Raw genomic sequence first — 25025 nt, forward strand, 5'->3', positions numbered from 1 at the left:
ACTATTTCCAGATGCCACCGTCAGATCAAGACAACTCTCTATCTAAATATTTCTGTCTAATTTTGCACACAGCTCTTCTTTCAACTAACAAAGATAATGACTCAGGGTCCATGGCTCTTGACGGAAAATTATCCTGCCAAGTTTGGAGCTTCCCAATAATAGACTTCTCCAAACTTCTTTTTGAGAAACGAGAAGTGACCTGCCTGTTTAGATCCTTTTATAGGCAACAAAAGGCCCCCAAAAGACCCCCTAACTGACCAAGGAATGATATGGGAAAATCCTGATACATCCCCACAGGATCGACCAACGAGAAGAAAGAGAAATTCATGGTAGGTGCTTGGGATATTTTTCCTTGCCCTGTACAATAATCATGGTTTTTCAGCTTTTCTGCATCCCCATCAGTTTGAGACTTAGAAGTTTGGGGCATAAATTCTGGGTTATACTGAAGGCAATCTCTAGACTCAGAAGTAAAGATTCTTTCTCTGCACGAAAAGAAATGGCTGTCTTTGACACTGATGCCTTCGTCAACTATAAAAGAACCCCACAAATCACACATGTGTCCAGGCTGCACCATTACTCTCCTGGGCAGTCTCTTTCACGGAGGAGCACACAGTATATGTAAATATATGCACATGTACGTCTGGAAAGCAGCCAGACACTCAGGCCCTGCAGACACAGGCCTGGCCCTCCCCCACATGACAAGACACGAGAGATGTCCCAGCAAAAAGTGAGGTTGAGTAAAGCATCCCCTTGGAAAAGCCACTTGTGGATAACTGAGTTGGCCTTTCTGCCAGCACTCAGATAGCTTCAACTTGTTTGCTCACTATGTACAAACTGTCCCATGGTTATTTCATGTGCTTACCCCCCACAGTCTTGCAAAGTCCCCAAAGACAGAAACCACCAAGTCTTCCACTTCTTTTGCAACTCTGGACCCAGCCAGTCACTGCCACGCATCCAGCAGGCAAAGCAAAGGCCCATAGGTTTCTACTTCCTCTCTCTCTCCTATGCCACTTGGTGCAGCAGTGGGGTCTCCTTTAAAGCCCAATTTACATGGCTTCTATCATTGGTGTAGGGCAGTGCACACAACACGACTCTGAGCCTAAACCTCTCAACTACTCATGGGTAGGTTCCAGGAGGCTCCTGGCAACACTGGAAGGCTCTTTTTAGAGTCTTAACTCTGTGGTTCTCAACCAAGGGCGATTTTGCCCTCTAGGAGACACTTGGTGACGTCTGGAGGCATTTTGGTCGTCACAACTAGTGTGTATGTGGAGAGGGGCATACTAGTAGCATCTAGTGGATAGAGGCCAGGGATGCTGCCACACATCCTACAATGCACACGTCGCCCCACCCACCCAGCCCTTGACCAAACAAGGAACTATCCAGCCTAAAAAGTCAGTAGTCTGGAGACCTGCCTTCGGTGACGCTCAAGGAAGTGCTCAGACTGCCTGGTTCACTTTTTCTGTGAGTTGCCTGAAGTCAGACCAAAAATTATAACAACCCCGCACTGTCTGCATTACCTGTAAAGCTGAACCAAATGCTCAAAGTCGTCACCAGAGTCTTAAAGATGCTGCTCCTATGAACCACCACCCTCTCTTTGTCTCTTCTCAGGAGAAAGGGCCCTCCTGCCAGGATGACCCACCTGTCTACAGCACAACAACTGGCAGACTGGCATCAATGCATACCGAAATCCTTTGGCAAAGGGGCAAGCCTGGCATGCCCAGCTCTTCAGTCTTCTGTCACGCACACCCAAGGCCCTAGAGCTCGTGGACAAGTTTTCCAACAGGCTGCACGCCCAACCCAGGCTGCGAAGCTGCACATAAGCCTCTCACCCTTGGGTGGCTGACGTCTCTCATCCAAATGGAGAGTCCCAGCACCCAGACCTGCCCCTGCAGCATTCCCCTTTCCCCAAGGCACATGGGAGAACTGGCCTGGGTTTGGCAGAGGAGGCGGAGGCTAGGAAAAGGCACAAGTTTATGCAATTAAGCCCAAACTACTCACAAGACCCCAAGTGTCTGGAGAAAGAGGAGGAAGGTACAAAGAAAAGCAAACAGAGGAAAGGACCAAGAAGGGCCCTCTTTCCCAAGTTCACCCGAAACCCCCACCTGTGAAACCCTACAGCTGCCTCGGCCAAAGGGAGTCAAAGCGCTGACACAAACCTGCAGCCAGCGGCAGTTAGAGCTCGAGACACAGCACAAAGGGGTCTGGGAGTGCGGAGAAATACTATCATGAGAAAGCGAGGCAGGAAAGCTGTCCTGACGACCAAGAAGCCCGGCAACTCGCGGCTGGTCACCCGGGCTTCTCGGCGCGGTCCAGGGACGCAAGGCTCCAGCACGCGGTCCTCGTCCCCTCCCCGAGGCAGGCCGGGAGGGCGGAGGTGGGCACGGGGGTAGGAGACAGCTGCAAGACCCCCACCCTGCAGCCTTAGGCGCACCCACCGCGCCACGACCCGGAGGTCGCGGCAAGTGAAACTCGCAGAGGGGAAGCCGCGCTGTCACTGGAGGAGGATGCAAGAAGGGCCCAATCGGGGACTGCGCCCAGCTCCGGCTGCACGCGGCGGCCGGCAGCCTTACCAGGCTGCAGGACGCAGCGATCCGCGGTCACCTTCGCGCCCCCTCCGCGGCACTGACGCCCGGCACGCGCTCCGGATCTGTTTACCAACTCCCCCGCGCGGAGACCCAGGCCGCGGCCCCGCCCCCCGGGCCGCTCCCATTGGCTGCGCCGCCGTCGCCGGCCGCACGCCGCGCGGCGCGGGAGAGCGTGTTCTGCCCGTGCGCTCGGCAGGCAGCCAATCAGGGCTGAGAGCGGAGCGAGAGGAGCCAATGGGAGGCCGTCCCAGCGCGGAGAGCCCCTCCCGTTCCCCCTTCCTGCTGCCCTTTCGCTTAGTTGGGAAGCGGGGGCTGGAGGCCGGACTGTGGCGTTGGTGGCCCGCTGCGCGTGCGCCCCAAGAGCGGGCCCTACCCCGCGGCCAGGCGGCGGCAGGCCTGTTGCCCGGCAGATCTCGGACCGGGTTTGGAGCGGAGGCCGTGGAAGGAGCCCACGGGCTTAAGGAGGGGGCGGCGGCGGCGAGGACCGGGCGAGGCCGCCGTGGGCCCCGCCTTCTGGAACGACGGCCCCTCTCCTGGTTTCCCCAAAAGGCGCTCGCCGAAGGAGCGCGCGGCGGCCCGGCCGACTGCACGTCCCGGGCCTCGGTGGCGCCGTCCGCGAACAGGAAGCCCGCGGGGCCCGTGGCTCGGAGCCCGTGCCGCCCGCGCCCCAGGTCGGCGCGCCGAGGAGGTGGCCCCCGCGACCCCGCGCCGTTGTCCCCGCCCTGGCTCTCCCCGCGGAGGTCTGGCCCTCCTCCGAGTCGCCGGGGACCGGCCCCCACGTGCAAGGAGCAGAACCGGGGGTCAGCGGCCGGCTCCTGTGTGGGAGGCGAGCTAACGCGGAGAACCGCCCCGCCAGGAGCCGCCTCCGGCCCCAAGTCGCTGCTGTCGTTAACCGGAGAATTCAGACCTGAGCCGAGGGCTGGTGACAAGTCACACTAGGTGTTCCCAAACACGGGGCTCAGCTCTGCCCCAGGTTGTTAGTGGATCTTCGGGGGGGGGGGGAGAAAAGTAAGACAGTTGAGTGAGTTTTTCATAAAACTACATACTTAAGACAAAGGATTGTCCTTTATTCTGAGACTCTTATTTTTGGAATAAACATTTAACTCTTTGGAAACTTGTCTATTTTCATATTATCAGGAAATCAAAAGGCGTTCTATGTTGATGCCTAAAATGGGGGAGGGGGTATTTATTATAAAATCCACAGGCGAACCTAACTTGACAGTTCCTCGTTGACCCCTGCAGCCTGGCGTCCCCGAGGTCCGCCTTGATCCAGCGTGTTCCCCGAGGGGCGGCGTGCGCTGTGGGTAAACACAGCTGCGGGAGGAGAGGCTCCCTCCCTCCTAGTGGGTAGGGCGGGCTTTCTTCCAAGGACAACGGAGATTGTCTTGTGGCTTCTCTGGCTGGGTGTTTGAGCGCGGGTGGGTCTCGTCTATGCAGGAACAATCTGTTAGACAACAAAAAAAATTCAACTGAGTAAATTTAAAGATCAAATTGCCTTATTAAACCATTCATGAATCGGGCAGCACCCCATCTAGCAAGCACAAAGGAGCTCGGCTGAGCTGCAGAAAAGGAAAAGTCTGGAAAGGCAGAGAGGACGCAGAAAAAAGGAAATTATTCAAAGAATGCATTGTTTTAGGCAAGGTTGCCCTCCTAGAGGAACAGAATGGGTCAAGTCAGTGGATGACCTCCTGGTGCTGACCAGGACGTTCCGGGTTAGGTCCCGTTCCCAAGATGGCTGAAAGTGCAGTTAGGCTAGGTATTATGGTTTGATGGAGCTTAGCATAAGTGACTCCATTTTTGGCCTGTAGTCTCCTTTTTAACAATCCCCCCTTCTTGCAGCTTAACTGAGAGATGTGGTCAAAATTTAAGGCATTGGTGCCACTCTCAGCTGCCGCTTTGTAGCTCTCACAGCTTTTGTGACATTTTGTTGATCCTTTGTGTGGTATTCACAGGTCGTGATGCTTTTTTACAGCATCTCTTGTGAAATTTTGTTGATCCTTTGTGTGGTATTCACAGGTCATGATGCTTTTTTATAATATCTCTGTAATATTCACAGGCCACGACTTCAGGTTCAATTTTTAAATCAGTTGTCCTCTTCGTCCCTTGTCTGATGTTTCAGTCTTAGGTCATTTGCTTGGCAGTTCGCTGTGAAGGTGCACTGAAAGCCTTTGAGAGAACGCAGCACACCAGGGAGACTATGAGGATTACAGGCAGGCTAATTCCCCGGTTTGGAGGGCACTTTGGAGGCATGGTCCCCAAGACCCAAACCAATTAAAGTCAAATAAGTCAAAGAAAGATCCCGTGGAAGGAGACACCTTTTTAGCCAAGCGGCTTGCTCAGTAATCATATGTGAGCCACTTCCCCCAGAAGTGTTAATCCAGGTACTGCAGGTGGTGTTGGCCACAGCACAGACACCTCCTTGCTCGGCTAGAAGATAATCAAAGGCTAGCCTATTATCAAGAACTACTTTGGCGAGAGAGTCTAAGATCTTTGTTGGGCAGCTATTGTCTTAGTGGAGTCTGCAATATCTTCAAGAGTTAAGGAGAAGTTTCTGATTGTATTCTTATTTACATTGTCTTCTAACCAGGGAAGTATGACCCTGCCAAAGGAAACAAATCCTGAGTCATGAATGCCTCCTGGCAAGTCTTTTTTTTTTTTTTTTTTTTTTGCTTGAGGAAGATTAGCCCTGGGCTAACATCTGGGCCAATCTTACTCTACTTTATATGTAGGTTGCTGCCTCCGCATGGCTAACGAGTGGTATAGGTCCACACCCGGGATCTGCACCCTCGAACCCAGGCTGCCAAAGTGGAACATGCCAAACTTAACTACTATGCCACAGGGCCAGCCCATGGTAAGTCTTTTTAACCTGATGATGTAAATCTAGGAGAGTCTACCAATGAGGTGACCGATGAGTTCCTTTGTGCAAGTTCAGGGCACAGTTAGATAATCTAAGAGGTATTGTCTGACTGTGCACCAGCCATCCAGGCTTTCATAGGCCCAAGAAGAATGATAACCACCAGAGACAAAGGCAAACCGTGTCAGGCCGCAGACCACTTCCACTAAGATGGCACTATTAATAGATTCTAGCGTCAGGGACCGATAGGGGGTTTTGATGACAAATCTAGCAGTCTGAAAGGCAAAGCCTCCCCCCTCCACCTTCAATGGCCTGGGAGATAGAGATGTTAGTGGTCTTTCCAGGCCAATGCCAGAGTACAGGAAAGAAAGAGAAGAAGAGAGGGTGTTATGTTTAAAGTCTGAAGTCTTGACCCAGTGTCTTGGAGGAAGCAGTCTACCTCGCTGTCAGCTACTTCTCTTCCTGGTCAGTTTGGGCCAGGTGTCAGGTAGAGCCTTCTTCAGTTATGAGATGTGCACCCAGAGTTCAAGTCCCAGAGGTTCTGCTGTCATCTGTGTAGTGAGGAGGACCTGGTATAGCCCCTTTCAAGGAAATTTAAGAACAGTCTTTATTCTTACTGATTCCCGATCAGAAGGGAGGGTGAAAATTGGAAATGTTAGTTTGAAGAAACTAGAAGAATTCAGAATCCAGTCCTGTTGAGAGGTATATAACAAACCTTTAAAAACAGTTAACAAGATTAAAATCAAATTTAGACAAAGGTGCAAACAATATTCCTCTCTATAATTATCTCCTTTTCTTTTCCTTAAGGATAATCACAGTAAAACTAATTGGCTTGCAATAAACTTAGGCTGATTATTTACATAAGTGCAGCAAGAATAAAATCTTTTTAAGCCTGCTTTGTTGGAACCTCGTAAGAAAAGTACCAGGCCAGTTTTTCCAAGCAGTCCTCAAACTTTTTTGATCATGTCTGAGCCACGTGCATCCCTCTCAAATATGACAGTCTAGTCAAAGTCTTGGTAATATATAGCCAATATTTTCAATTACGTCTTGTTACAAGGAGAATAGATTTTCACTGAACTTATGTAAATAACTAACTATACTGCCATGAAAAGAATACCCAAGAGTTTCCAAATTCTGGAGGGATCAGGTAGAAAGGAAAAGTAAATGTTTCATCTTTGTTTACAGAGATATACTTTACCAAATTGCTGCCAGTCACAGATAGCTTAAAAGAAAAGATCTCCTTAAATCTGGAAAAGCAAAACATTAGAGAACCAGCGATGTCTCAAACAAGAAGTTGTAAAATTTATAATCATCCTCCTCAGTTTATTCGGTCTCATGTAATTAATACTTGTTGAACTTGATCTTTTGTTGTCAGTGTCATAAATCCAGTTTTTCTTAGAGTTCTGTAAATTCTTACTGAGTTCAGTGGTATGATCTAAAAGTTACTAGAAACCTGTGTTGTTCTAGAATGCTTGTCAGAGTCCTTTCCATGAATTTCTCTGAAGGGGAAACACTTTTGCAAGAATGCTTTTGGAAAAGCATCTGAGTAAAACAATTGTCTATAAGTGACAAAAGATTTTTTTTAAATGTCCATTGTTAGAGATCTGACAAGAGCTCATTATAATGGAATTGACAAGGAAATTTGGTTATTTCTGTAACGTACAACCTTTTAAGATAATAATTGGAATAATGATTGATAACATTATACCAGGACATAGTGGATTTCTAGGAATTTTACACAATTTCTGGAACACTTATAACATATACCTATACAGACACAACATAAAGAAGGGTTAGTGTTATTTCTTATCTCACAATGCTCACCATGTAATTTAACATATCAAATAAGCCTAATTAGTGTAACAGCTCTCTTTTTATAAGGAGAGAGAGCAAATCTTTTGAGATGTTGGAAGGGCCTTCTGAAAAGTCCCAAAGTTAGCTAGAGGTCAAAAGGACTTCATTTAGAGTTTGATTTGAGGAAGTTTGTCAAAAATATCAAAAGGTTTTAAAACACTTGCTTGAACAGGATCATAGGTCATTATGAAACAATAGTTAGTTATCCATTTAACCATGGTGACAATTAAAGACTTTGCGGGCAATTATAGAAACTTACATAGTTGTAAAAAGCCTGAGCTCTTTAAGTTCCAGTTTTACATAAGTACACTACTGATATTAAAGCTCATTTTTAAGACCCTTATGACAAATTTATTCAATCTTATTTAGCTTGATCAGGCATAAAACTCTTTTCCCAAGATTCCTTTTCTGCAAATCTTCTACAACTTTTTCTGTCCATTTTAGTTTGTCCCTCCTTCTCTTTCCCTTAGAAATAAACAGCTTTACCTTAGGACAAAATCATTTTCATTTCCCTCAGCAAAAATGATCGCCATTTTACTGCACAAAAAAGGGCTCTCTGCCCAGTGTGCACAAAAAGCCAGTAACTACACCACCAGCTTTTGAGAAGAGACAAGGCTTTATGGCAAGGTGGATCAGCAAGGAGGCAGGAGGCAAGGCTGTGGGATCTGTTTCTCTGGCCCAGGGCTTGGGGCACAGTTTAAGAGCTTAGGGGATGGGCTGGTATGCAGAGCAGTGTGGGGGCAGGTCTTGATTAGAGGGCTCTAAACATTTATGGTAAGAAGTGGAAGGGGCTTTAACACCAGATCCCCCTAGACAACGGACCCCCCCACTTCTGGTAAGAGTCTAACTGTCAAGTTCTGGTCATGTCCCGGTCCTTTGGTTCTGAGGGGGAGATGCTTGGGTGCCAGGTGTTATTTCAGGTCCAGATTTTCTCCTCTGCACACGCTCTGGCTACATGACTTGCATTTTGGGGGCTTGACCCTGAAAAACAGCTTTACCCTTCTGCTGGTAAGATGAGGTCAGTCTGACCTGGTCCTAGAGGGCCCGTGGTTACATCCATACTTCATACTTTTTCTAACCAAAAAACATATTCTATTTTCCTTGCATACAGAGTTGCTTTTCTTATTATTTCTAGCAGCTTTAATTACATATATTAATTAGAATTCTTAACCCTTAGAAACCTTAATTTCTAGTGCAAACTAAGAAGTAAGCAATTGTGAACCATCTTTTATATTACATTCTGTGGCCTGGCAAATTTATCAATAATTTTTAGAAACATGCTTCTCAGCATGGCATAAAACATATTTACTAATATATCCAAATATCTTTAGTTTCTCAGTAATAAGAAGGCAAAATTAGGTAGCCCTATGTTTAGTAATTAACGTTTCACTAATTTATCCTACTTGGAAATGATCTAGATAGTTAATGAATGCCCATCATTCAACTTACTTTAGCATAACTTTGAGGTTTCAGGTTACCAAAAAGATTCAGAGAAACTATCTTAAAAGTTCACCTAAAAACTTTTTATCCTACCTACATCTATTTGATTTACTTGCTCTTAACAATTATGTGTAGATTACCTACAAAAACTTCATGAGACATTAGATAAAGTCACCCATCATCCTAAACCTTTTTTTTTTTTTGGTGGCAACTTTTGTGACAGAGATATCCTGAACTTATTTGATTAGTAAACCCAGGTAGAATGAAAGTTTTATATTTAATGTTGATGGGCTCTAAAGACAAGCCTGTTTTAATTAAACCAATAAACTTAAACTAGCTTTAATACCGAATATTTTTCCAGATCATGTGAACCCATAAAGCATTTGGGTTAGTTTCTATTATATTTCTGAGAACTTTAGGAATACTTATAAGTGCTTAAGTTTAAACCAATTAAATAGAGCTCTTTTAAAATTAGTTTGGCAGTACCATCTGGAGGTAGAAAATACCATACGTAAACATATAGACAGATGTAAACAGAGACCTTAGAAGACACTTTAAGGTGTTTGTTTTTTTAAAATTTCAAATGAACTTTCCCTCTTTACTTTTACTTTTGATAAGAATTACCTTCCTGAGGTTCGTACTCTAAAGAGATGGCCTAGATTAAGAGTTAGCTTTTATATCTCGAAAGCACAAGGCAAGAATGCAAGTACCTCCAAGAAGGACTTTGATTTTCTAAGGCCAATAATTTGCAAGCCTTTTGAGATAAAAATGGGGAAACCTTAATATTGGTAAAAAGGAATAGGTGAACCCTGAAATGCCTCGAGTTGCACCCCTAGTCCTGTAAAGATTTGCAAGATAAGGACGGCCACCCACAGCTCCTCAAAGAATTGGGCTGCAGCCCAAATGCTAAAGGACTGACACAGCCATCCTCCTACGTTAGAATGTTTGTCTTTCCCTCTGGGTACATTTAACTTAGAGGAAAAGGGCTAAAAAAAAACTAATTCCCGTCAGGCTCTGAATATCAGCTGCCAATTTGGCCAACTTTTGACTACAGTGCTACTTAAAAATTTCTTTTAAATATCTTGTCAGTTTTCAGCCAGGACAAACACTAAATATTTCTGGCAGTTTTAAACAACTCCATGGACCCAAGAGCATCCTCAAAAGAGGGTGCAAGATGCAGAGTCACTCCCAAAGATGGCTGCAAGAAAGAACCCGCAAGTCCCAGGCAGACAGAAGGCCAAGCCCTTAGGACACAAAACAGGACTAGCAAGAAGGCAATAGCTCCCCCTGGGAGAGAAAGGATCAATAGCCCATGCGTTTGGATTTGGAAAGAAACAGATAGTATGAAATTTTATTTTCGTCTCTTAACAGAGACTTTGGAGAGCCAACTCTGGTAAGAATTCTCGCCCTCCAGTGGCTTCTGCCAGTTTTCCAGGGTCCCGTCTGCAGGTTCTGAGTGGGGTAAAGTGGAGAGGAGCTCTAATGTTTACTAGAATTTGGCAAGGGTTTCCAATCATTTTAATTTTAGTTCCCCTTAGCTGTTTAAGGGAATAATGTAGCAGTTGACCAGAAAACCTTCTGATCTCTTAGAATCTCCTCAGTTCGGGGAGGGACCCACATGGGAGCCCTCCTTTGAAGGTAGACATGGGCGTTCGAGCTGAAGAATCTGCGTAGGGCCTTTGAGCACAGTCCCTTTTCCAGTGTCCTAGCTGACCACAACTGAGACATTGGTTTCTCGGCCAGCATTTTGATGACGGACCCCTAGGAAGATGGAATGGCGGAGGCCTAGGTGTTGTTTTGTATATCTTTTGTGTCTTTAATTTTTCATTAGCCTTTTGTAACCAAACTTGCAATGAAGATATTTTTGGAATTTTGGAGGCTTTGGAAGCTTCTGCATACCAATTAAAATAGGTATCCCATTCTGTTCATTTAATTCAGCAACCCGTACTTTCAAGTGTCCTTCTTAAATGATCTTACTCATTCGAACTTTCCTTATAATGGCCATTGTAATTCTAAGTTGTCTTTAGTAAGATTTTGCCAGTTTTGTAATTATTTACAGCTTCTGGGACCATAGTTCTTAGACATAAAATAAGCAGGTGTGCCAGAAGGTGGCGCGCTTGACTCTTTGGAATTTAAAATCCCATTAGCTAAGTCTTTCGGTTTCTCAGAGTCAGATACCTAAGAGGGATGTGCCACTGGGTTGAGGATCGTGCATGTTTTACCATGTACCTCATTGCATGCATGGCATGAGGTACCGTGTACCTCAATTTTCTTGAGGCTAGTGATACCCAGTGTCTACCTAACCCATTCTGTGACCAGCTTATCGTAACGCAGGAGTCTTTGAGTTAGGCAGGTGAGCACTCTAATAGCCTTTAAATGCTCAACTCATGCCATCAATTTTTGCAGTTTTTTGGCCTCCAAGATCCATGTTAGCAATAGCTTTTATCTACCGAAAACAAGGCAAACACATGCACCTTAATGTATCAACAGTAATCAAGAGATGTTACTGTGGCCTGGCCAAGAGAAGGCCCTGTGTGCACCACCACCAATTCCCCACGTGAAATTGGGGATTGGGGAAAGGATTGAGCTGGCAAATCCCAAACATGGGAACTGCGGGCTGATTCCAAACAGGTGGGGAGCTGCAGCTGTCACCAGCAGTTCCCAACGTGGAATCTGGGGACAGAACCAAGGGCTGGGGTTTCCAGTTAAATGGGGAATTGTGGTCCAGATTACCAGCAGCTTGTAATGTGGAACTAGCGATTCCAGACAAACGGGGAACTAACTGGAAAGCCAATTAGATCGGGAGCTTGATGCAAAGAGAGCAGAGCTCAGAACTGAGGGGGAACTTACCCACAGCCCTCAGAAATGGTGAGAAAGACAGTGAATTCAGAAGGGAGTTTGCAGGTACCACCACTGTGTTTCTCATTGTCCCCAAATGCCACCGGAAGTCTCTTTCAGTCACACCACTGCCACCAATCTGTCAAACAACAAAAAATTCAACTATTCAGCTTAGCAGGAGTGACTCCATTTTGGACCTGTAGTCTCTTTTTTAACAATTCACATGCTCTCTTCACAGTCCAAATTCTGTGCCTTCCTCATCTCCTCCACATTAAATACAAAGTATATTTTGAGAGAGAATTAAGGAGTTATTTGACTGAAGTTTCAAGTAACTGCCCCAAACAGTGCAGGGCTAAGGACTGGGAACTTGTCTTGACGAGGCCACCCAGCCCCCTTCACCACTCAGGAGAAAAAGGGCAAGCCCCAGGGACCGGGCCTTCAAAGGGTGTCTGTCATTCCCTCTGCACTGACTGTTCCCTGAGGCTGCCCGCATCCTCCAAGCCCTCCCGGCCTAGTGACACCCGCCCCTGCCATGGGATAATGGCGTCCCTGGTTCCTCCCTTCCTGTAGCTGGCAAGCTCTACTCTCCCAGACTTCAGTTGAGTGAGGGCATGATTTTCATCGGCTCCTGCTTCTGCTGATCGAAGTGGGGAGAGGATGTGGTGTTTCAGCTCCAACACGTGGGGATGGAAGTGGGCCCTTCCATGCCACATCAGTCCCATTCCCCCAGCAAGGCCAGGGCCAGCCTTTCTCTAACATAGCGAAGACCAACATAACCCACCACCAGGAGCATGAGTTTTTCTTCAAAGACCACCGGTCTAGTTCACTAGAGAAACGCCCCCAGCTGTTCTATGCATAGAAGGCATCTTTATCAGATTTATATGATTTTGATCTTACTTCTTATGAAATAAGGACCTCAGCTTTATTAAGCTAAAAACACATTTCTTTAGCTAAAAACACATTCTTTCTTTCCTGTCCAGATTTTTTTTTTTTTTCCTGTCCAGATTTTTTTATTGCAGAGATTCCCCCATTACTGCAAGTTAAAGATTCCTGCAAATTATTTTTTCGGTATGATAATGGTATTATAGATTTTTTTAAACAGGCTTTATGTTTTAGAGATACACATTGGGAACAGACTTTTTTCTTTTTTAAGATTTGCACTTAACATCTGTTGCCAATCTCTTTGTTTTTATTTTTCTTCTTCTCCCCAAAGCCCCCCAGTACGTAGTTGTATATTCTAGCTGTAGGTCCTTCCGGCTCTGCTATGTGGGACGCCATCTCAGCGTGGCCTGATGAGTGGTGCCAGGTCTGCACCCAGGATCCAAACTGGTGAAACCCTGGGCTGCCGGAGTGGAGCGCACAAACTTAACCACTCAGCCATGGGGCCGGCCCCAAACTTCTTCCTCAATAACTGAGACAGAAAAGACACTTAGCAGCCTTTCCCACCCTACTGAGTCATTCCCATCAGCATAAAAACCTGTTGAATGAACTCTCACTCTTCACCCCGTCTCCATTTCTCTGTCCCATTTTCAGAAAAACTCGTGGAAGAATTATCTATATTCATTTTCTGTCCTTCCTTTTCTCCCATTCTACCTGAACCAGTCTAGTCAGCTGTATCCTGACCTTCCCCTTAAAACTGCTCACCAGGGAGCTCCGCGTTGCCAAATCAAGTAGTCCATCCTCGTACCTCATCTTAAACTATCCACCGCATTTGACACAGTTGATCACTCCGTTCTTTTGTCTTAGCGGTTGCCCTGGGGTATAATTAACACAACATTCTAGTTCAAATAATACTAACTTAATTTCAATAATATACAATAAATTTGCTCCCATAGAGCTCCATTCTCTCCTCTCTGTTGGGCTGCTACTGTCATACAAATTACATTTTTACACATTGTATGCCCGTCCCCAAGGACTTACATTACTGCTTTATGCAGTTGTTTTTAAAATTAGGAGAAAAAATAGCAATTACAAGCAAAAAATATATTTCTGCTGCCTTTTATATTTATCAATGTAGTTTCCTTTACCAGTGTTCTTTATTTCTCCATGTGGATTTGAGTTACTGTCCTTTCGTTTCAGCCTGAAGGACACCTCTTATTTCTTACACGGCAGATGTGCTAGTGATGAATGACCTTGGTTTCTGTTTATCCTTGTTGTTAGTGCAGTCAAGTGGATTCCGACTCCTAGTGACCCTGTGGACAGCAGAGTGGAACCCTACCCGATCTTTTGGCGGCATCCTCTCCCCTTCTAGCGCTCTATCAGACAATTCTCCACTGCTATTCACAGGGTTTTCATGGCCAATTTTTTTGGAAGTGGGTAGCCAGGTCCTTCTTCCTAGTCTGTCTAGTCTGAAAGCTCTGCTGAAACCTGCCCACCATGGATGACCCTGCTGGAATTTGAAATCCCAGTGGCATAGCTTTCAGCATCACAGCAACACATAGCTGCCACAGTATGGCAACTGGCAGAGGGTGATGTGGTTCTCTGACCAGGAAACGAACCCAGGCCGCAGCAGTGAGAGTGCCAAATCTTAACCAGTAGATCACCAGGACTGGCTTTTGTTTATCTAGGAATGTCTTAATTTCTCCTTCATTTTTGAAGGATAGTTTGCTGGATGTAGAGTGTTTACTTGACAGGAGTTTTTTCCTTCAGTACTTTAAATATGTCATGCACAGCCTTCTGGCCTCTGTGGCTTCTGATGAGAAATCAGATGTTAATCTTATTGAGGATCTTTCTACATGATAAGTTGCTTCTTTCTTGCTGTTTTCTTTTTGTATATGTATGAGGAAGATTGGCCCTGAGCTAACATCTATTGCAAATCCTCCTCTTTTTGCTTGAGGAAGACTGTTTCTGAGCTGATATCTGTGCCAATCTTCCTCTACTTTATATGGGATGCTGCGTGGCTTGACAAGCAGTGCCATGCCTGCGCCCAGGATCCGAACCTGTGAACCCCAGGCCGCCAAGGCAGAGCATGCAAACTTAACCACTACACCACCGGCCAGCCCCCATTCTTACTGTTTTCAGGATTCTGCCTTTGTCTTTTGACAGTTTGATTACCATGTGTCTAGGTGTTTATCTTCTCTCTGAGTTTATTCTATTTGGAGTTTGATGTGCTTCTTGGACATATAATGTTTTTCATCAGAATTGGGAAGTTTTCTGCCATTATTTCTTCAAATATTCTTTCTGTGCCTACTTTCTTCTCTTTTCTCCTTCCAGGACTCCATTATATGTATGTTGGTATGTTTGATGATATCCCACAGATTTCTGAGGCTGCATTCATTTTTCTTTATCGTTTTTTCTTTCTTTTCTTCAAACTGGATCATCTGAATTGACCTATCTTCAAGTCTGTTGATTTTTCTCCTGCCTGCTCAAATCTGCTGTTGAGCCCCTCTACTGAGTTTTTCATTTCAGCTATTGTATTTTTCAACTCTAGAACTTCTATTTGGTTTTTTTAAATGTAATTTCTACCTTTTTTTTTTTGAGGAAGACTAGCTCTGAGCTAACATCTGTGCCCATCCTCCTCTACTTTATATGTGGGACACCTGCCACAGCATGGCTTGCCAAGTGGTGCCATGTCGGCACCCAGGATCTGAACCGGTGAACCCCAGGCTGCCGAAGCAGAATGTGCAAACTTAACCGCTGCGCCACCAGGCCGGCCCCTAATTTCTACCTTTTTATTGATATTCCTTATTTGGTGAGACATCATTCTCATACTTTTATTTCATTCTTTAGACATGGTTTCATTTAGCTCTTTAAATATATTTAAAATAGCTTATTTAGATTTAAAACCCTTATCTAGTAAGTCCAAGGTCTGGGACATTTTCAATGTTTCTATTGATTGCTTTTTCCCTATGTATGGGCCACACTTCCTTGTTTCTTTGCTTGTCTCATAATTTTTTGTTGAAAACTGGGCATTTTAAATAATATAATGTGGCATCTCTAGAAATCAGGTTCTCCTCCCTCCCCAGGGTTGGTTGTTGCTCCTGCTTGTCGTAGTTGTTTTTCTTTGTTTGTTGAGTGACTTTTCTGAACTAGTGCTGTAAAGTCTGATTTTGTCGTACATGGCCACTGAAGTCTGCTCACTTAGCTTAGCGGTCAGCTGATGATGTGGCAGAGATTTCCTTAAACTCCTGGAACCGATAAATCATCCAGGCTTTGCTGAGGGCCCGTGTGTGCATGTTGGGGCTTGACTCTGCCTTCACCTACCTTCCTGCTTGTGCAGAGCCTCAAGGTCAGTCAGAGGTGAGGCCTCAGGCCTTCTCAGGTCTTTCCTGAGCACGTGCACAGCCCTGGCATGTGTGTGGCCTTCCAGAGTCTCAGGAACACCTCAGAGCTTTTCAAAGTCCCTGCGCACATCTCATGCCCTAGCTTCTCCTTCTAAGCTTTTTGGTTCGTCTCTTGTTTGCCCCAGCTGTTGTCCACGGCCTCAGGCAGCTGCAAAGTTAAAACACATGCCTGTAAGGTTTTTTTTGACAGATGCCCCCTAGGACAAGTGCTTTTCACACTGAGGGAGCTTGAGTCAGGTCAAATACAGGCAGTCCTGCGAGTGAGGTCTTCCAGGGAACCGCCAGACAGGTGAAATAATGACAATTCTCCAAGAACAAGGCCTTGCAGGAGTGACAGCTCCATCACGCTCACTCAGCCAGGCTGCTCCAGGAGCGCAGACTGCTGGTTTTCAAGCTACCACAAAGTTGGAGAGCGGGGTATTAGACTAGAATAAATTACAACATCACAAAGCTCATTTTTCTTACTGAGATTCAGCCATTTTTCTTTAATAAACACTCCCCAGGTTGTTGCAAGCCTTTGGTTAGTTTGCAGAGTTCTGGAAAAAGTGGATCCTATTTTTGTCAGGTTTTTCATTGTTTTTGTGGAGGACAGTATTTTCAAAGGCCCTTACTTTGCCATTTTCACTAATATCATCCTACTTCCTCCTTCTTGAAACAGTTTTTTTATTTAGCCCCTGGAACAACATACTCTCCTGGTTATCCTTCTAAGAACCAGCCATTTCTCCTCAATTTCAGTTGCCGGGTCTTCCTCATCTTCCTGACCTCTAAATGTTGGAGGGCCTCAGGACCCCCTTCTCCGTCTATACCCACTCCCTTAGTGATCTCGTCCACCTCCCATAAGCTGACAGCTTTCACATTTTGATCCCTGGCACTGACCTCTCCTGTGAATTCCAGAATCACGCGTCCAGCAGCCTCTAAGCATCTCCACGAGGGTGTCCAATAGGCATCTCAAACTCAAATGTCCAAGACTGAAACCCTGACTTCCCACCCCATCCCTGCTCCTCCCCCAAGGCCTTGAGTAACTGGCCTTCATCCGTTGCTCAGATCAAAAGCTTGGGCATCCTCCCTGACTCCTCTGTTCCTCTCATACCACACACATATCCATGAGCAAATCCTTCTACTCTATCTTCAAAAGACATCCTGAATCAGCCGATTTTTACCTCAGCATCACTGCTACCCTGGTCCAAACCAACATCATCTTTCACCTGAATTATTTTAAATAGCCAACTAACTGGTCTTCTGTTTCCACTCATCTTACAGTGGTTCCTTTGTGTTCACTTGCTGCTTTGTTTGAAAACAGAGTCAGATCACGTTATTTCTAAATTCAAACCCCTCTGATGGGGCTGGCCTGGTGGCGTAGTGGTTAAGTTCACGTGTTCCAATCCCAGGCATGGACCTAGATGCTGTCCATAAAGCCAAGCTGTGGAGGCATCCCACATACAAAATAGAGGAAGATTGACAATAGTTGTTAGCTCAGGGCCAATCTTCCTCAGAAAAAAAAAAAAAAAAAAAAAACCAACCAAACAAAAAACCTCTGTAATGGCTTCTCATCCCATTCTGAATGAAATGCCAAATCTTGACATTGCTCTATAAGACTCAACGTGATCTCACCCCCAGGTGTCTTTCAGATGTTATTTTCAACTGCCGTCACGCTCTGTTACTTTATTCTGACCAAAAAGGCCCCTGTCAACATTCTTCCACCACGCCCAGAACAGTCCAGTCGAGACTTGGCACTCACGATTCCTGCTGCCTGGAATGCTCGTCCCTCAGACACCCTCCTGGCTCATTCCCATGCCCTATGTGCTTCTCTGACGAAACGTCACCTTATTAGAGTCCTTTCCTGATCACCCTCCCAAATTGTGACCCATCCTTTTCCTCTAACTTGTTCCCATTTAACTTATGCCCTTATCTTGCTTTGTTTTGCTTCCTAGGACTTTTTATCACCTAACATATTATCTATTTATTTATTTGTTTGTTTATTGTGCGTCTTCCCCAGTTGACATGTAAGTCCCATGAGAGCAAAATCTTTGTTTCTTTGTTTCCCCACTGTGTCCCCAGCACCTAGAACAGTTCCTGGCAAATAGTAAGTAGTCAATGTTGGTGGTCAAGAACGTGGACCCTGGACCCAGACTATCTAGATTAGAATCTCAGCTCTGCTGCCTACTAACTGTGTGACCCTGGGCTAGTGACTTAACCTTTCTGTGCCTCAGTTTCCTCCTCTGCCAAATGAGGATCATACTAGTACCTGTATCTAATAGGATTGTTGAGGATTAAATGAATTAATGTGTGTAAAGTACTTAAGATGATGCCTGTTGGGGCCGGCCCTGTGGCCAAGCGGTTAAGTTCGCATGCTCTGCTGCGGCGGCCCAGGGTTTCACCAGTTCGGATCCTGGGCACAGACATGGCACTGCTCATCAGGCCATGCTGAGGCGGCATTCCACATGCCACAACTAGAAGAACCCACAACTAAAAATGTACAACTATGTACAGGGGGGCTTTGGGGAGAAAAAGGAAAAAATAAAATCTTAAAAAAAAAAAGATGATGCCTGTCATATAGCAGACATTATATAATTTTAATTATTATTTTTGCTAATAAATGAATGATAAACCCAACATTGCAATATGTATCATGTATTCACCAAAGTACTGTATTAATATTCATTTTTTACTAAATTGCTACCATACATATACCTGAAAAAACTTCTAGATTTTGAAATAAAAAATTAAATTGAAATAGACCACATTTTCTGCGATTTCATCTAATTTATTAGCTCTGATGTTTCAAGTCCTCTTAGACCATCTTGATGTTATAACCCATAGATACTAGGTATATAGAACTCTCACATTTTGCCCACCAAAAATCATCTAGTCTACTTTAATAATTGCATCTTTCATTTCTAAATGATGTCAAAGTATAGTCTTTATTCATAATACTTGGCAAGTCAATTTATGTACTGCTCACAATATTTTCTCTTTAACGCTCGATTTTAAAGTGGAACCACTTAATTTTCTATGTAAAAGCTTGATAAATCACAACTTCTAGACCTGGAGAAAAAAATCACGAGGCACATTTATAGAATTATAATTTTCATGCTCCACGTTACATCAACAGTGTTCAACAACAGGATTCTTTTTGTTTCTGTTAAAGAAAAAAAAATTAATGACACTTATTAAAGATGGTAAGGCAGACAGCATTCAGGCCCACCATGGTAGGTATGGGGACCACTGCAATGGGATTTTTGCAAGGAGGAGAGAGACTGGGCTCAACTCTGAAAACAGCAAGGACAGGTGGAAGTTTATAGCCAAGGAGCAGGGTGGGGATCAGAGCATGGAAAATTACTAAGAGGAAACATCAGGGGTGTTGGGGGAAATCTTCAAGAGGATGTGACTGCTGGTTGACCCCTGAGCTGGACCTGGGCAACTGGAGGATCCCCAGCCCCCACCTTGGAATGTGCATTCCACTTGCCTTCCCCACTCCCTGAAGCTGCCCTGAGGACACAGCCTGAGAGAGCACTGTGGCGGTGAGACCATCTGGATGGTATACGTCACTGAGCCCAGTTAAGGCCTCTATACAAACTGTAAGATTTTGACGGGTGGGTGTGGAAAACTGCTCGTCTCGCGGCCGCCCAAGACAAGCCTCATAAGTAAGTTCCCTCGCTCATTAAAACTGCCACCTACCCATCCGGAGTGGTCTGCCCCTTTCTCTGGTCTCTGCCTGCCCTCCGTGTACGGGACCCGATTTCAGATGATACCTGACAAGCTTCCGAGGTTGCAACCCAACAAGGGGTAAAGGGGATTCTGGCTAACCTGACCTAAAGGGATTCTTGCTAAAGACAGGCCAGGGGGATCAGACATCACCTAGGCGGGTGGAGGACAAGGAACCTGAACAGATAGCAAGAGTGGTAAGATATGGGGGCTGGAGGATTCTTGCTAAACTGACGTAGCTAAAACTGGATGTGATAAGGAAGTGCACAGACGGGCCTAGGAGAAGGTTCAGGAGCCTGACTAAAGTTTGGTTGAGCAAAGAATCTTGGTCAATTCCTGGGCCATTTGGGGTATAAATTAAACCATATGTGGCTAAGAATAAAAACAACTCAAAACCGTGTGACGGTCAGAACCACCAGAGCAGGAGGAGTTGTTTCAAAGCAGGAAGATGCCTGCGCACCCGCTCTCCAGGGGCCAGCAGCCCGTGTGCTCACCCCACAGCCCCGGGGCTCGCAGAGGGCTCTGTCGGTACAGAAAACAACTGGTTAGTAACTATTTTATTCATTGAACACAGAAAATAGGAATTAAAACAAATTCCACTATTGCTTTAAGTACACGAATTTCCCAGGACGCCTTTGCAAACCACCGTGTGGGAAATGCCGGGTTAGGCGAGCACTGGGGTCCCCCTTTCCCTAAAACTTTTCCTTATTTTTATAAACTTTTGATCATTGTAATTAATTGATTCTAGTCTCTCAGGATTTTTAAAAAACTATTCTTAAAAGGTTTGCATGAAAAATCTCCCCCTACTCCATCTCTCTCCCAGCCTCTTCCCAACCCCGATGCCCCACACCCCTGCCCCGTCCCACGCAGATGTACCCACTGTTATTAAGCTGCTTGTCTTTTTTCAAAGTTCCTTTATACACATATAAGCAAATACAAACATACGCTCTCACATTTTATGTAAACGGTCATACTATACCCTCTGTTGTTTTTTCCTTTAATAACATAGCCTGAAGCTCTTTCCAAATTAGTGCATAGAGCGCGTCCTCCTCCTTTCTTTCAGTGTTACGTTATATGGATGAACCATAGTTTCTCTAACCAGTCTCGTACTGGCGGGCACGCAGACTGTTCCTATTCTGTTGCTCTTTCAAACAGTGCTGCAATGAATTATCCTGTTTTCAAAATGTGGTTCACTTGGATCCAGACGAGCCTGGGTTGGCGAGACGAGAGAGCTGTGCCGTCGCTGTGCTCAGAGGCCTGGCGCGCATGACTCACTGGCTCCAAGATTAGTCACCCCCTCCCCCAAACACCCAATGGCAAAAACAGATCATTTCGGGAGCACTGGGGATGCACCATCGCAGGCCACCATCTGAGGCCACCATCTGAGGAGGCCGCCAGGCTCGGGAAAACCCAACCCAGTCCTGCTAAGAGAATGACTCCAAGGAACTCCCAAGCCTGTTTGACTAAGGCAAGACTAATTACTGTAATTAGCTGACTGCACAATTAGAAGTGATTAAGCGCATTACAGAAGAGGCTCGGCTCCCACAACTGGAAACCTCCCAGCGCAGCCCGTTAGCAAGGTCTGTTGCTTCTCTCCGCTTTCCTGCGCCCATGCTCAGGGAGCACGCGCCTGCCTTCTCAACAGGCTATTATTTTTCTTTTCCAGATTAATTTCTGTTCAACACACTGTAGCATATGGCCATTAGCCAAGTATATCTAACCATCGGTTTAATTTTTCTATTTTTAAGTTGAGATATAATTTGTATTCTGTAAAATGCACAGATCTTAAGTCTACAGTTCATAAGATTTTACAAATGATTACATTGTGTAACCAACACCCCAATTAAAATATAGAACAGTTTTTTTTCCCTCCCAAATTCCCTCATGGCCTTCTTTCCCATCACATCCACCTCACTCCAGGCAACTTTTCTGATTCTAGGTTGATTTTGCTAAGGATAAAGATCTGATTGTATGGCATGAATTGGGAAGTAGCATACTCTGAATCAAAAATGAGTATATCATTCATTCTCTTGTCCTTAAACGGGTTTTTTTTTTTTTTTATGGTGAGGAAGATTGGCCCTGAGCTAATATCTGTTGCCAATCTCCCTCTTTTTTTTCCCTCCCCAAAAGCCCAGTGCATAGTTGTAAATCCTAGTTGTAAATCCTTCTAGTTCTTCTATGTGGGACACTGCCACAGCATGGCTTGATGACTGGTGTGTAGGTCCACGCCCGGGATCCAAACCTGTGAACCCCAGGTGCATGAACTTAACTGCTATGCTGTCAGGCTGACCCCTTGTCCTTAAATTCTTGAGTGTGTGGGGGAAGTCATCCCAGTTGCTGAATATGTATTTTACTTTATTCTCCCTCAGACAGGCAATGGAGACTTCTCTTTAAATTCACCGAAACGTAGCAGCGGTTCCCAGATCTGGGAAGCAGCAGCATGCTGGACGCCGGGACCAGGAGCAAGCCAGCACCGCTCCCTTCCGAGAACCTAGAACCACGAGTGAGAGCGCGAGGCTGCGCGAAGAGGAGTTTAGAAAAGCGAGCAGCTGCGGGCCGAGGAGGAGCCACAGAGACCTGGGGACTTGGATGGCCCCAGACTGACTAGAGACCAGGGGTCCCTGCTTGCATGTCAAAGACTGACCCCATCCTCTACCTGGGGCTGTATAAGCCTTTGGGTTTGGGGACAATTAAGGAGTGAAGGAGCCCCATGGAGGAGATACTGAGCTTCCTGCTCATCAGGCAAATGGGGAATTAAGCCAGTTTTCTTTATGGGAGAAAATGTAAAAAGACAGGATCACCTTGCACCCTCTCTTTGTGGGTCAGTTCATCCTACTGACTCAGGTATCACCCGGACTCTGAGATATCTTTGCACTGGGGTAACATCTCCCACCTTAGCAGCAACTTCTAGAACCTGTGCTCCAACCAACCTGGGCTGCCTCCTTTCTCCAACTGCCCCTTGGCCTTCTGCCTCTGGGGCTTTGCTCTTACTGCCCCCTGGCCTCCAGTGCCTTCCCTTCCCACCCGTAATCATTAAAATCCTACTCATTCTTTACGACCTAATTCCAGTGTGACTTGCGACATGATGCCTCTCTGATCACTTCACCCAGAAGCCATCTTCCTTTCCTTTTACTTTTGCAGGATTTTCTTTTGGCATTTGCATGCCTCTTTTTCACATCACACCTAATAGTGTATTGTAGTTATTTGTCAATTTGTCTTTTTATAGCTAATAGATTGTAAACTGCATATCTTTATGTCTCCCATAGTGCCGTATACATAGAAAGTACCCCTTAAATAAAAAAATAAAATAAAATTGCTACCAAGGTGTGGTAGACATTGGGAATGTCTTTCCAATACCTCTTATCCTCCTCCCCATTGTGTAGTCACCATTGGTGTGAGTGGCATTGGCCTCACTCAATTCTAGGGGTGGTCCCCAATGGTGTAAGACACTCCCAACCCACTTGCCAAAGTGATAGGTTTTTTTGAGCCTGAGCCAATCGGCACATGGTCCTGGGGGTCCAATCAGAATGAGGCTCAGGACTTAAGCACAATGATTATGGGAAGCGACAGCCCCTCTCCCCCCCAGACTAATTGTCAAGAAATTCCAACTGAGTTGTTCAGTTCCAACTGAGCTGCTGTTCACAGGCATCTTGCAACCATGAAGAAAGCCAGCCTAGAAAGGAATCTGGCCCACAAAGGAGGACAGGGCAGAGAGAATCAGAGAAACAGAGCTGGGGCCCTGGTTAAACCATACTGGAAGCCTGCTCTAACATTCAGCCTTTCAGCCATGTGAACCAATAAATGCTCTTCATGGTTTCTCTCTTGCAACCCAAAGTATCCGACCCAGTGCACCGGGAACGCATCATTGTGGATTCACACGTGCACATGTGCATTTGCATGTACGCACACACACAACCTGAATCTTACTAGGGAGAAGGGAGAAAACACACATCTCCAATTCCTGGGGTGGTGGCAACATCTCATTTTACCAAACTGCACACTTTAAAGCTTTTCATAACAGTTACCAAGACATGGAACTGATGTCTTTTGATAATTTCTCATTGATTTCTGTATTAAAAATGATTTTGTAGTTTTAACCTGAATTCTTAAGAATATCTGACTCTAGCAACTAGTAATAAATTGTGAAATTTTTTCCTTTAAAAAAATTAATATATTGTTTGTGGCCCCTTTAATAGTACTTAAAGTAATAAAATCAGCTTTTACCTTAACGTGAAGTTTTTCAACATTTTCCTTGCAAGGTGAAATGGGGTTCTAACAACTGGAAGGCGATATTGACCTTTTCTTGACTGGTTCCCTGCCTTAACCTTGTTGACAAGTTTGTTTTCAGATTTTCCAACCTGCTGTTCACTTGCTTTCTTGGCAAGCATCTCTGAGTGTCCTCTCTAGGGGCCTAGCTCCTTGTGGGCTGGGACCACGTCCTGGGCCTCTTTCGTAACCCGTGTCCTCCTCATGCCGTGTGGAGTCCCAGAGCTTCTCAAGAGCTGGTGGACGGCCCATGGAAATTTCCACGGCAGCTGCTCAGCTCCAGCCCCCCCACCTGGGACCCGGCCTGCAAGCCTTCCCAGGCCAAGGACACTGAGCCTGGCTCGGGGTCAGGCCTGGGTCTATTTATGACTCTTTATCTCAGGGTTTGCGCCTTGGCACTCTCAGGAAACCTCCTCCCCAGTCAACACACAGGCACGTCCTCATCTGGAGAAGAGAACAGTGGGACAGGTCATCAATCTCTTCCTCCCTGGCTGCCTGGATGGCTCCAAGCCCTCCCTGCCTTTGCTTCATGCTTCTTGGTTTGGGGCCTAAATCCTTTAATGGGAACAAAGAAAATCTTCTGACGTTCAGGTGAAATCTCTTTATGACCACAGATGGGCTTATTAATGAATTTGTTTCTCACACAATTCCCCTTACTAGGAAAAATTTGTCTCCCAAGGGGGTAGGAAGCTCTTTCTCCCCCCGACCATACATACCTCTGAGCTCAGCTCATCTACAGAACTAGTCATTGATCGACCCCAAGGCCCCTGTGGGAGCCGCGAAGAGGAAAGCCGAGCCCACGAGGGACCAGGAGCACATGGTGCCTGAAGAGTGACAGGGAGGAGCTACCCCGCATCTACCTCAGCGGCGACACTCTCTCCTTCCGGGCAAGGAGTGAGAAGAAGGGACTAGGAGCCAGAGAACCTGAAAACAGAGCAGAGTTTACCATTACACCAGGTCCCGTAGATACGTTAACTAACCTCTCTGGGCCTCAGCGTTCTAAGACGCCAAATACTTGACCTACCGACTTAATTCTTAATTTTATTTTGTGATATTATCACCATTATTTTTAGCAATGGCTGTGTTTATTATGTAACACAGATGTCAGCAGAGGCCTCCCTGGATAAGATGGGTCCACGCGTCCATTGCACAACCTGTGGCCGTCTGAAGTCCTCCCCCAAAGGCGGGCAGTTCTCAGGA

The 25025-nt window shown here is 45.6% G+C and overlaps 1 protein-coding gene and 2 long non-coding RNA genes across 7 annotated transcripts in view; 1 reads left to right on the plus strand and 2 right to left on the minus strand.

Moving 5' to 3' along the window:
* The window catches only part of COQ8A (coenzyme Q8A), a 48694-nt gene extending 45802 nt beyond the window's left edge, over positions 1-2892 (minus strand). The window contains exon 1 of one of the 5 annotated variants that reach the window (XM_023632633.2): positions 2571-2892. Coding sequence is in view for 1 of the 5 variants with exons in the window: in XM_070255598.1 (XP_070111699.1) it covers positions 1683-1715 (33 nt within the window). In the remaining 4 variants the exon portion in view is untranslated. Of the gene's footprint in view, positions 1-1517 lie in introns of all 5 variants that reach the window. The other 4 variants (XM_023632634.2, XM_070255599.1, XM_070255598.1 and 1 more) reach the window with 4 other exon arrangements.
* Positions 2893-3616: 724 nt separating this feature from the next.
* On the minus strand, positions 3617-24038 carry LOC138921473 (uncharacterized). The gene is made up of 3 exons (XR_011434081.1): positions 23784-24038; positions 11584-11710; positions 3617-4029 (listed from the first exon to the last, which is right to left on the minus strand). It is a non-coding gene; the product is annotated as an uncharacterized lncRNA (long non-coding RNA).
* Positions 19210-23788, plus strand: LOC111771328 (uncharacterized). The gene is made up of 3 exons (XR_002805094.2): positions 19210-19498; positions 20715-21139; positions 21929-23788. It is a non-coding gene; the product is annotated as an uncharacterized lncRNA (long non-coding RNA).
* Positions 24039-25025: the final 987 nt, after the last annotated feature.

Source organism: Equus caballus, chromosome 30, assembly GCF_041296265.1.
Source record: "Equus caballus isolate H_3958 breed thoroughbred chromosome 30, TB-T2T, whole genome shotgun sequence".
In the NCBI taxonomy this organism is placed as follows: Eukaryota; Metazoa; Chordata; class Mammalia; order Perissodactyla; family Equidae; genus Equus; species Equus caballus.